The following is a 12341-nucleotide window of genomic DNA, read 5'->3' on the forward strand; positions in this document are numbered from 1 at the left end:
AATGTTAACATCAACTCAACTTAACCAAACTAATTTATGCTATCATATTCACATTTATTTTCAAGATCATAATTACATATATAACATATACTTGCATATAAAATTTCACATTACCTAATCTTATATACACATATTCAAGAATCATTTCAAAAACATTCACATTTTATATTATAAAGGCCGAATACACTTTCCATATTCACATACATTCTCCATTTACATCATACATGTTTTGTAACAAATAATAAGTAACTTACTTACCTTATTTCAAGTAGCTAATAAGCAAACTCATACCTGGTCATTTTAGCTCGTTTTACACATTCGATCACAACTTATCATTGTTCGATGAACCATTCGGAATTAGATAGGACACTCTGATAATCACATATATCGTACAATGTCAACGTCCCAGACGTGGTCTTACATGTAATCATATATCGATGGCACTGTCCCAGACAGGGTCTTACTGAGTTTGTGTTAAATCGAACACCAATTCAATTAAGAAATTAAAATTAAAATATTCTAAAATAAAAGCATAGTTTATTATTTTCATAAGTTGTATATAAATATTATTTAAATTTCTAACTGAATTTGTGTTAAATCAAACACCAACTCAATTAAGAAATTACATAAATGTTCTTCCATGATTAAAATAAGTAATATTATTTGAAGGTATTTTTGTCTTTTCACTTTAAAAATCAATAAAAATATGCATATAGTGATATTTGAATCTACTCCAATTACATTGGAAAAACCTTCAATTTACCACTTAATTAAAGTTTTATTTTAATATTTTTGTACATTCTAATTTTATTATGCATGTCTTTTACTTTCATCGCTTTTATATATCAATAATGTATTTAATTAAGTTGGTGTCATAAATTAATTTGACATAAACTCAAAAGTGATGACAACACCATGAAAAATAATTTAGTTTATATTTTTATTTTAATAATGTATATAATTATTAATAATATTGGCCTTTTACTTGTATAATACAAAAATAAAAAAATTGCTAAAATGGTATCCCACTCCCATTATTTACGAGAATGATATGGTGTGGGTGGTGGAGAGACGACACCACCCTTGATTTTTTGACTCAAATTATTAGTCTGTTATGGAAAAAAAATTAAGGGGGGAGGGAACCTAACAGGCGACACCGGTAGAGACACCCTGACAGGTGGCACCACTTTGCGTCAAAGACCATATAGTCACACGGTCTGAAGGCTTGAACTGGCCAATTAAATCCTCACGGGTGTTCAAATGTTTTCTTTATAAGAGAGCCATGGTCCTCTCAACAGGTATTAAAATATGTTGCCTCCTCCTTCTAAAACCCTAACCTAACCAAAATAAAATTACAAAAATAACAGTTAACTTTTCAAAACCCTTATTCTCTTCTCTTTTTTGCTGCCTCTTCCCTTTCTTTTCCTTAGCTGCTACTTTTATTTTTTTCTTTTTTCTTGTTGAGGGGACCATGGCTCTCTTATAAAGAAAACATTTTTAACACCCGTAAGGCCTAAATTGGCCAGTTCAGGCCGTAAAACCGCGTGACTGTGTAGTCTTCGGTGCAAAGTGATACCGCTTATTAGGGTGCCTACACCGGTGCCGCCTGTCAGGTTCCCTCCGCCCTTAAAATTTTTTTTTGCATAACAGACTATTGATTGGTAGGGGTGAGCAAAACTCAATTCGACTTGAAAAAATAAAAAAAAATTCGAATTTAGAGTTAAACGAATCGAGTTATTCGAGTTAATCGAGTTATTTGAGTCAACTCGAATTTTTTTTCGAATTTCGAGTTCGAATCGAGTTGAGTTTTCGAATTCGAATAACTCGAATAATTTGAATAATTCGAATATCAAACTATAATATTTTACATTTTTACCCCCAATTCTCAAACCTTTTTACTTTTCTCTCAAAACTTTTACTCCTCCTCACTTTCTCCCCGAAAATTTTACTCCTCCCATCCCAACCCCCAATCTACCCAAAATCTATTTCCCACCAATATTTTACTCTCTCATTTACTTTTTCTCAAAATTTTACTTCCAAAAACATCAAAACTTTTTATTTTCCCCCAAAATTTTTACTCCCTCCCATTTTCTCCCTAAAACTTTTACTTCCTTCCCATTCCACTTCCCATCTACCCCAAACCCTCCCCCTCCAATTTTTTTTAATATTTTCCTCCAAAATTTTACTCCTCCTATATACTTTCCCTCAAACTTTTATTCCCCAAAACTTTTTAATTTCTCTCTAAACTTTTACTTCTCACCCTACTCTCAAATAAAAAATCAAAATTATCCAAAAAAAATTACTAAACATAAATAGTAATAATTTTATTCATATCTACTATTTATATTATTAAATTAAATTTCACATTTTATATTATTTATATTATTAAATTATTTAGTCATATTGAATATTTATATTAAAATTGAATTATTAATTATGCCATAAAATATTTGTGTTAAAATTTTATATTGGTAACAATTTCACATTTTATCTTTAAAATAACTTTTATTAAAAGAATTACATTTTAACATTTAATATATTTTTAATTTCAAAATACATAAGGACAAGAATCTAAAGATAATTGAAACTACTAAGCAAGCAAATAAGTTAACCCAGTATATAAAAGTTTAATAAATAAATTAATTATGAGGTGATGAAAGTGAATAAAAAATTTGATTAAGGTGGATAAATTTTATTACAATGGGTGAAAGTGGTTATAAGGACCCAAAATTATTTTTTAAAATTTAACTCGAACAAATATATTCGATTCGATTCGATTTCCATCTCACTCGACTCGATTCTAAAAAATTTCAAATCAAATTAGGATGATAAAATATGATTCGTAAACTCGATTAACTCGAAATTTTTTCATTTGATTCGATCGAACGCTCACCCCTGTTGATTGGAGTAAAAAAATAAAGTTGGTGCCATTCACACCATACTATTTTGGGATACCACTTTGGTAATTTATTATTATTTTTTAATATACAAGTAAAAGAGGGGCAAATTACCAATAAAAGCCCCATTTTTTTTAAATTTACTGAAATGGGTCAGGTCAGAAATTATTAACCGGAATGGCCTAGTTTTTACGAAACGCGTCCACGTCAGCGCGTTGTCAGGGGAAAAAACAGGAAAACGCTTCCTCAAGGAAGCGCTTTGCCTATGTGGATAGAAAACGCTTCCTTGAAGGCGCTTCATACATCACGTGAAAGCGCTTCCTTGAGGAAGCGTTTTCCCCGTGTTTTTATTAGGGTTTTCTGCAATTAAGGTTAGGGTTTTGAGAATTTTGAGTTTTTTTTTCTTAAATACCCTAAACCCTAAACCCTAAAATCCTAATCTAATTTTTTTTAAAATTTATAATTAATTTACTCAAGTAACCCTAAATCCTAATTTATTTGATTTTTTCCTTAAAAACCATAAACACTAAACCATAATCTAATTTTTAAAATTAGTAATTAATTTAATTAACAAACACTAAACCTTAATTTATTTAATTTTTTCCTTAAAACCCTAAAATTTAATAACCTAAAATTCTCAAAACCCTAACCCTAATTGCGAAAACCCTAATAAAACACGGAAACGCTTCCTCAAGGCGCTTTGCCTACGTGACGAAAGAGCGCCCAAGGAAGCGTTTTCATCAGGTGAAAAGCGCTTCCTGAGGAAGCATTTTCCTGCTTTTTCCCCTGACAATGCGCTGACGTGGACGCGTTTTGTAAAAACTGGCCTATTCCGATTAATAATTTCTGACCTGGCCCATTTCGATAAATTTAAAAAAAACGAGGGTTTTATTAGTAATTTGCCAGTAAAAGAGCTATTTTAAAATATGAAAATCATTGCGTGTAAAAGACAACATCATTACGTTGTATGAGGTGTGTTCTTTTTCAATAACACGAGATATCCACAAAATAAGTATAAATTTTTTTCTATGATTTCTCAATAGTTTTCGTGATTCACAAAAAGACAGGCAAGATACGTCAGTGATCCATCGTTCATATACACCTGAATATCCTTACAAATTAGAGCTGGGTTGTGAAAACAACTTAACCCAATCCTCTATTTATAGAAGACTCGATCTGAATTCATTTTCAAGATCAAAAGGAAATGATGGATGTGAGGGTGAAGCTTTTAATCCTTTTGGCAAGCTCATTCCTGATTTACTCACTCATAGTTTTACTCAAAGTTCTGTATGACTACTGGTGGGTGCCTCTCCGTATACAACACTTCTTGAATTCACAGGGACTTCAAGGGCCTCCTTACAAGTTTATCCATGGATGCAACAAACAAATTAACAAAATGAGAAGTGAAGCATTAAGCAAACCTATGGGGCTGACACATGACATACTTCCCAGAGTTTTCCCTCATGTTTACTCCTGGATCAACTTATACGGTGAGTGACAAACAACAAATTGAATGCATTTTTTTTCACTATGATTCTAACTTCTAGTTTCCAGAAATAATTGGTTTTTTTTTTTTTTTAAATTGAGTTGATTAGGGAAGAACTATCTTTCTTGGGACGGTGTTCAAGCTCAGGTGGTGACTACTGACCCAGAACTAATAAAAGAGGTTCTTAAAAATAGTGAACAAACTTTTCCGAAAAGGGAACCCCCGATCTATATTAGCAGGCTAGTGGGGGATGGGCTTGTTACAACTGAAGGAGAAAAATGGGCGAAGCAGAGGAAGTTGGCCAACTATGTTTTCCATGGGGAGAGCTTAAAGGTAAAATCTTGTGGGTGATTTGAGTTATTAATTCTTGGTTACATTTAACACATTGGAGGATGGTTTCGGCAGAACATGACTCCAGCAGTAATTGCCAGCGTTGAAACAATGCTAGACAAGTGGAAAGACAAAGAAGGAGAAGAGACCGAAGTGTTCCAAGAATTTAGAATGTTGACTTCAGAAGTCATATCAAGAACAGCTTTTGGTAGCAGTTACTTGGAAGGAGAGAAGATTTTTTACATGTTGAAGAAGCTCGCAGATATTGTGAGCCGCAATTCAAACAAGTCTAGGATTCCAATCCTCAGGTATGTTTGTTTATGTTGGTTGAGTGTTAAAGAGATTAGTACATGTAAGTTCTCGAGTTTGAGCCTCGTGAATAAACATAATAGTTACTGTTTGTTGACATCGATTTGATTTTGCAGCAAGTTTTGGAAAACTGACGATGACGTAGGGTCAGAGAAACTTGCTAGAGAAATAAAAGATTTGGTGATAGAGATTGTGAAGAAAAGAGAAAACAAAGTTGCGAGTGGAGAAGCAGAGAGCTTCGGCAGTGATTTTCTGGGATTATTAGTAAAAGCGTTTAATAATCCGGATGAAAAAAACAAGATTTCAATGGAAGATTTAGTTGATGAGTGCAAAACATTTTATTTTGCTGGACAAGAAACTGTTAATGCCTTGCTTGCTTGGGCAGTGCTGGTTTTAGCTATCCATAGTGATTGGCAAGACAAAGCAAGAAGAGAGGTGATGGAGATTTTTGGTAGCCAAAATCCACACTCCGAAGGCCTTGCCAAACTCAAAATCGTTAGCAAATCTGATAGCTTAATTGTTCTTGTATTATTGTTTCTCATTTAAATGTAACTAAAATATAACTTTTGCAAACAGATGAGTATGATCATTAATGAAACACTACGATTGTATGCTCCCATAAATGGGTTGGTAAGAAGAGCTAGAAGACAAGTTCAAGTGGGAAAGCTAGTCCTGCCTGCCAAAGTAGATGTTTGGATCCCAAACATGGCACTTCACCATGACCCTCAGTTATGGGGAGATGATGCCCATGTTTTCAAACCGGAGAGGTTCAAGGAAGGGATCGCGAAAGCTACCAAGTACAATGCGGCTGCATTTATTCCTTTCGGAATGGGACCTCGAGCTTGTGTCGGGATGACCTTTGCAATCAATGAAACAAAGACTGCTCTTTCCATGATTCTACAAAGATACACCATTTCTCTCTCCCCTGCCTATGTTCACTCACCCACACCTCGTATCACAGTTCAACCACAGCATGGGATTCAAGTTATACTCAATTCACTGTCTAATGATGCTTAAACTATGCGCTGTTGATCTGCAACGCCGTAATCAGTAAGTAAACTCTAGTGTCGGATTTTAGTAATGTGCCATGCAGTTTGCCAATTCCCCATGTTTGTGTGTCTGTGAATGTTGTCAGGTTCTAGAATTATTCGAGTTCTTTATTTTCTCTAAAATATCTGTAAATGCTTCTATTAGATCCGGAGATCTGATATGAAAACATTTCTAAATATATTAGGAAACTTCAAAAAGTTCGGTTTATTCGTATTGAATTCAATTTGGTAACATTACAAGAAAGCAGTAGCATACATATCAAAATTTATTATACTATATCTTTTAAGAAACACCCAATGAAGTTGATGATAAACATGAAAAATGCTAAGCAATTTAGTTATTGAGTAAACTCCTTATAACTACGCTGTGGGATATCCTTGATGATTGCTCGTAAAAGATCGAAGTAGAGGGGCAACTGTGCAAGTGCAAAGAAGGAAACAGGCAAACATGTTACTATGTAAATCGGTAAAGCTGCAAACTTTAGCCTATCTTTAAGTTCGAAGAAATGGCCTGCACAAAATGAGACTAGTATTGCAGTTATTGAAGTGAACAATGCTGTTAGGCCGATAATGAGTCTCCAAGGCAATTTACAAGCAAAATCTTTCTCTTCGAATCGGGAAGTCAGGATTGCTAGGAAAAATACCAGGGCTGTCACGGAGAAGCAAAGGGCTATTAAGGATGCAATGCAAAACACGGAGAATGCGGGCTCATCCGCGAGAACTGGTGTGCCAGAGGTTTCCTTAACTCCACCTGGGATAGTTGCTGATGTTGCAAATGCTACTGTGGCTATCAATGCTGCTACAAGTGAGCAAGATTCGGAGGTTTTCGTGAGCCATGCGCTGCCGTCTTTGACAAGCAATTTGTGTGTCTCCGTGAAGATTTGCTTTGGGGTTTGATTCTTCTTGTTGTACTTGTAATGAATAGGCAAATGCTTTGAAATGGATCGCTTGACAAACTGCAATACCGATGGAACTAAGATTAAAAAAACGAAAGCAAAAGACAATTCAAAAATAGAGCTCTACGACATATACCTTATACCACTTGAGCTCCCATTGCATTTGTAAAGCAGATCCTGGAATGAGCCAAGGACGATATTCTCCATATTTGGCAGCAAGGTGCAATGCATTGTTCCCTTGATGATCCCACTTTCGGAAAATGCTTTCATGCAACGGGGTTTCTCTGTTGATTAGGAACTGAAAAGTATGCGTTTGCCTATTCTCCACTGCTAAAAGCAACACGTTTTTGCCATCAGCATCCAAGTCCTGAATAGAAACAGGGAACTTTTCTAAAATACTTTCCACCATTTCTGTGATTCCCATCTTTGCTGCTATCAAGAAAGGCGTCTCTGTCTCTTTTTGTTTATGAATTACGTTCTTTTCAAATGCCATTTTCACCGAGTACTTTGAGCTCTTAGAATCCACCGACCCTATTATCCTGTATTCTTTAAGAAAGCTCTCCATTGGTGCTACTGTGACTGTCCCTTCCTTGATGGAGCAACCTGTTATGGGTTTACAACATCAATATGCATGGACAAAGAGCCAATACACTTAACTACATCAAATCCAACCCTCATTGTGTTGGGTTCCAGCTGATAGGGATTTTTGGCCAAGGTTTGCATGTTGGTGTTGTTGGAGACACGTACCTTTCTTCTTATCGGTCTCAGCCTCCTCACCTTGAGCCTCCCCCGTAATGCGAGGGTCAAAATGAATGTCAGTCTCTCTTTCACTAAATTTGTATGGACAAGCTGTCTTCACTAATTCATTCATGACTTGCAGTGCAACTGTGTGTCTCTCTTTCTTTATTATGATTTTCTTTATTCTGTGAAACCCTGCATCATCTCAAATTCAATATGTGTAGCCTACATGAATTCTAAAATTTTTCTTAACAAAAGCCTTAAATTCAATATTCGATTTGGGTCAAGGACTTGCCTACCCTTCACCATGAAATTTCTTAAAAATTTAAATATACTCATATCTAAAACTCAATCAAATGTGTAAAGTAGTTTTAAAAGAAATATAAGAACAATTAAGGGGAAAAAAAGGGTACTAACCATGTCCCAAAACTATTAGCAGCAAATTCAGGAAAAACTCAAGAGAGAGGATAATTGAGGCATAATTGGGTGGAACATAGCGTTGCTTGAGATTGTATTTTTCCTCTTCCTCGTCTTTTGATTCACCTTTATCTTCTAAAGATTACAACATTAAGACAAAGGAAGCATTAAAAGACAATTTTATGGTCATACACAAAGGTTAATCAAACTCATACCCCTCTCTAGAGTTAATCTTCAAACTCTCTAATTACAATTTTCCTAAATTATTGAGGTTATATGATTTAGGTCCTTTCATTATTAAAATAATTATTTTAACTGTTAAATTACACATCAGATCTTATGTAATATGATTTAAAATGAAAATTTTAAAGAAAAATAAATATTGTAAAAATATTTTTTGAAACTTTTATTGAAATTTTATTGTGCACATCCTCTTTTTTAATTTTATATGTGGCAATATTTTCCTCTTCTTTAAATTTTTCAATTTAAATTATATCACATAAAATTTAATTAGATCAAGAAGTTGTTGACAATATTTTCAACGGAAATAAAATGTTCAACATAATTTTAATGGCATTTAATAAAAATCATATAAAATTATTAAAAATAAAAATAATTAACATTATTTGCCTTGTGTTTCACTTTCTTCTTTTTAGAAAACGATGATGGTTAAACCTTTCCCAAATTACAATGATGCTTACCATGATTGTTGTTTCTACCCTTCTCTTCATCAGCTTGGAAGCCACTGATCACTTTCGTAGACCTAATGTCTGCAAACTCAAATAAATTCATATATACTAATATTAAAATTATATTTATAAAATTGTGATAAAATTTTTGCAAATAAATTTTTCTTAAACTTGGGTTGAATATTTTTTCTGGTGAAAAGTATTAGTAATATTCATTTTGTGAAAAATATAAATGTGAAGAAACATACTTTGCAATGAAGGCAATCCATAAAAGACAACACCAAATAGCATGTGAAAGAAATGAGCACAGGTTCCATAATTTTCAGGATACCAAGGCTCTTTGCTTCCATCAAACCTTTTCAAGTAAGCCTCGGGGTCGTTTTTTATCTCCTTTACTTCTTTCACTGTTTTGCCTACAACATCGTGTGAAATCAAATCAAACCCTAATAAATTATTCTTTTTGAATGTCCTTGTGTCGAAAAGCAATCATGCTTGGAAATGAACTACTTACACCAATAGATAATCCGATCAAACAGTCCAAGCCGACAACTACTTTTAAATGCGTTAGGCTTGGTGGCTAAAATATGGAGGGGAGTAAATCCATCTTCGTTCCTATCCTTGGCAAGCTCTGGATATTTGCGAACGATTTGAAATGCCAAACCTATGCATCAAATTCAATATCATTTCTTATAGTTACATAATTTTCATCACTTGATCAACAAAAGGAATTTCTAACTAAACAGTTAACACCCATTTTAACATCTATTATTAAACATGTTTTTTTATAATACAACTAAGTTTATCTTCATATTTTCCTTAATCCAAAAGAAAAAAAAAATCGTACTAAAGAATTCCCCTTGAAGTGCAACATGAAGAAATGTGTCCCCATTAGGCTTCCTACTCCCAGCGTCCAAGGGGTTTCCTTTGCAAAGAAAATGGAGGCAAAGAAACGCTTCTTGGTGGCCGAAAAGGGCTGCCAAGAAAAGAGGTGTCGCATTCTGTTCGTTGCAGTTAGTAATCAGATCAGGAACCTTCGAAGCTATGCGTTTGCACATGTACGCATCTCCCAACTCAGCCGCCGTGTGTAGCGCTGTATTCCCTTTGGCGTTTTTCAGCCACAAAATCTCCGAAACCTTTTCGCCCAGGCTTTCCACCATCTGCTTCACCTCCTTAGCTCTCCCACCCGACACTGCTAAATGCAATGCCGTATCCCTAGATGCCGTCAGCACCGCTACTCGGCTTTCCTCGTCTTCCTTGTAAATCTCCACGACTTCCGTCCATTGGCCTCTCATGGCTTTTTCAAACAGGTCATGTGATAAGCATGGGGCCTCACGCTCCGTCGTTGCATTACAAATTTCCATATCCAATGCTGAAGCTAAGCTTTGTTAAGCTCTATGTGTCTCTTGGTGTTTGCCTGTTGGTTTATTAATGAAGTGCTCCCATGAGTGATTTATAAGTGTGAATCCTTGCTGTTCACTGTAAAATGAACAACTTTGGAATTTGTCTTTTATTTACTTGGAGCACAATCCATCCATATACTCCATCTTTTTCCAACCCAAATTTAATAAATTAAATCCTTAAATCACACAATATTGATTTATAATTTATATCACTTTTTTTAATTAGTATTTAAACTTTTCCTTTTCATAAATAATTTTACATAATTTTCTATTACAACAAATTGGTACATCTAAATTATATTTTGTTGCACAAATTATCTCAGCAGTTAAAAAATTTCTTAATCAACCATTTTGTAATATATAGCAATTTTGACTTCAAAGATTAGAATCAAATTATATTATATTATAAAACAAATTAAATTAAATTAAACATTTCAATTTTTTATATTCTCTCCTTTCCCGCACTTCTTCTCTTTTAATGCATTGTTAGATAACTTTTCTTTGCTTTTTGTAATAGTTAGATTTTATGATTTATTTGAGATTTTTCATCATAGATATTTACTGGGATTAATTATTTTATGCAAAATATATAAAAAATAATTTTAAGAAAAATAATACATAAGTTTTGAATATATGTAAGAAAGGAACAAAGACGAGGTTTAAAATTGGAAAAGAAGCATGCTGAAATTTGGGTTTTATCGTCGAAAATTGAATGAGATCTTGAATTTTCTGTCACCAGAGTTCTTGGGTGAAGAACAAAAGAAATGACTTTTATAAGTTTTTATTTTTAATTTCTCAAGTTACCTACCAGAAGCAAACCTAGTAACTAATCCTCCGCATTCTAAAGACCCGTTAAGGAGTTAGATGCTGGCCACGAGTTTTAAAGTTGCTCTATACCCAAAGCGAGGATTGAACCCTCGATGATTAAGGTAGGAGAGATCATTGCATCTCACTTAACTCTCGTGGTAGTTTATAAGTTTTTTTTAAATTTATGGAAATGATATTTAACTTTTTATTTTTATTTTTTAGTTAAAAGAAAGTCACGCATTACAAAATGATTAGCTAAGAGATTTTTTTATGATTAGGGTAATTTGGGTAACAAATTGTAATTTAGGTATTATTTTGGGTAATGTAACACCCCTTACTCGTATCCGAGGCCGGGCTAAGGTACGAGGCGTTACCAGACAAGCATACAAACATTAAACTAAAATACGAGCCATAAAATTTTATTCATATTTCAAAGCGTTCATTCTCTTACACATAGTCCCTTATTTGAGTCTACGGAGCCCAAAACATACTTTAGAAAGGGTTTGGGACTAAACGAGAACTTACGAAAATCTTGAAAATTTCATGCTTTAAGGCTCCACACGCCCGTGTCCCAAAGTCGTGTTCCATACACGACTGAGACACATGGTCGTGTCTCTGCCTGTGTGGAATATACCTAGGCTATTTTCCAAGCTTTGGTCAACCTTGATCTCTTACACACTTATACAAAATCAAAAGCATATAACATGGTATTCATTTAATGATTATAAATCCTCAATTAAACCACAAACATAGCATTTGTATGTCATCGTACATGTATCTCTCATACTCGTTTTACCTTGTTTATTATAGTACCACTTATACATTTATACCAAGATTATCATCTTACCAAATATCTTCAGCTTAATCATCAAGCATTCATATTTAAAGCTAGATCATATCTTTATAAAATACCACGATTCAGATGCGCAGAATAACATGTTTGCCTGAAACATTTCAATTCAATTTCATACCCAACAAGCATTACATTGAGACTAGTCATATATATATATATATATATATACATGTCATGATGCATAACATTCTCTTTTTGTTTTCTTATAAACACATATCATTTATTTCATTATATCAATATTTCATATACCATAGTTTCCATGTATTCCACATATATTTATTTTCCTCCTCCTCCTCTCCATTCCACATCCTTAATGTATATAGCATTCTTGTAAGTATGATTTCACAATTTACTAATAAATATTCACATCAAACTGTCCACACAAGTCATAGTCACTTAATTATTTATAATTCGAGCTACAGAGCTCCAAATTAAGATCCGTAAATTTCTCCTGAAACTAGACTCACATA

The 12341-nt window shown here is 33.7% G+C and overlaps 2 protein-coding genes across 2 annotated transcripts; one reads left to right on the top strand and one right to left on the bottom strand.

The window, feature by feature from the left end:
* Nucleotides 1–3851: 3851 nt before the first annotated feature.
* On the top strand, nt 3852–6315 carry LOC108465395 (cytochrome P450 CYP749A22-like). The gene is made up of 5 exons (XM_017765725.2): nt 3852–4387; nt 4493–4716; nt 4789–5021; nt 5139–5517; nt 5599–6315. The coding sequence occupies exons 1-5, from the start codon at nt 4102–4104 to the stop codon at nt 6037–6039; spliced, it is 1563 nt and encodes a 520-aa protein (XP_017621214.1). The 5' UTR covers nt 3852–4101; the 3' UTR covers nt 6040–6315.
* Nucleotides 6048–10280, bottom strand: LOC108465393 (uncharacterized). The gene is made up of 8 exons (XM_053020269.1): nt 9599–10280; nt 9323–9472; nt 9060–9224; nt 8824–8892; nt 8123–8263; nt 7715–7900; nt 7104–7570; nt 6048–7027 (listed from the first exon to the last, which is right to left on the bottom strand). Exons 1-8 carry the CDS (start codon nt 10170–10172, stop codon nt 6410–6412), a joined length of 2370 nt encoding a protein of 789 aa, XP_052876229.1. The 5' UTR covers nt 10173–10280; the 3' UTR covers nt 6048–6409.
* Nucleotides 10281–12341: the final 2061 nt, after the last annotated feature.

This window comes from Gossypium arboreum, chromosome 10 (genome assembly GCF_025698485.1).
Source record: "Gossypium arboreum isolate Shixiya-1 chromosome 10, ASM2569848v2, whole genome shotgun sequence".
Lineage (NCBI taxonomy): Eukaryota > Viridiplantae > Streptophyta > Magnoliopsida > Malvales > Malvaceae > Gossypium > Gossypium arboreum.

Excerpts from the sequence above, each read along its gene's own strand:
- LOC108465395 (XM_017765725.2), top strand. The coding sequence starts at position 4,102 with ATGATGGATGTGAGGGTGAAGCTTTTAATCCTTTTGGCAAGCTCATTC. Across the intron at positions 4,717-4,788 it reads TCCATGGGGAGAGCTTAAAG|AACATGACTCCAGCAGTAAT; the intron begins GTAAAATCTTGT and ends TGGTTTCGGCAG. Across the intron at positions 5,022-5,138 it reads TCTAGGATTCCAATCCTCAG|CAAGTTTTGGAAAACTGACG; the intron begins GTATGTTTGTTT and ends TTGATTTTGCAG.
- LOC108465393 (XM_053020269.1), bottom strand. The coding sequence starts at position 10,172 with ATGGAAATTTGTAATGCAACGACGGAGCGTGAGGCCCCATGCTTATCA. Across the intron at positions 9,473-9,598 it reads GAAGATAAACTTAGTTGTAT|GTTTGGCATTTCAAATCGTT; the intron begins TATAAAAAAACA and ends TTTGATGCATAG. Across the intron at positions 8,893-9,059 it reads TGGATTGCCTTCATTGCAAA|ACATTAGGTCTACGAAAGTG; the intron begins GTATGTTTCTTC and ends TTGAGTTTGCAG.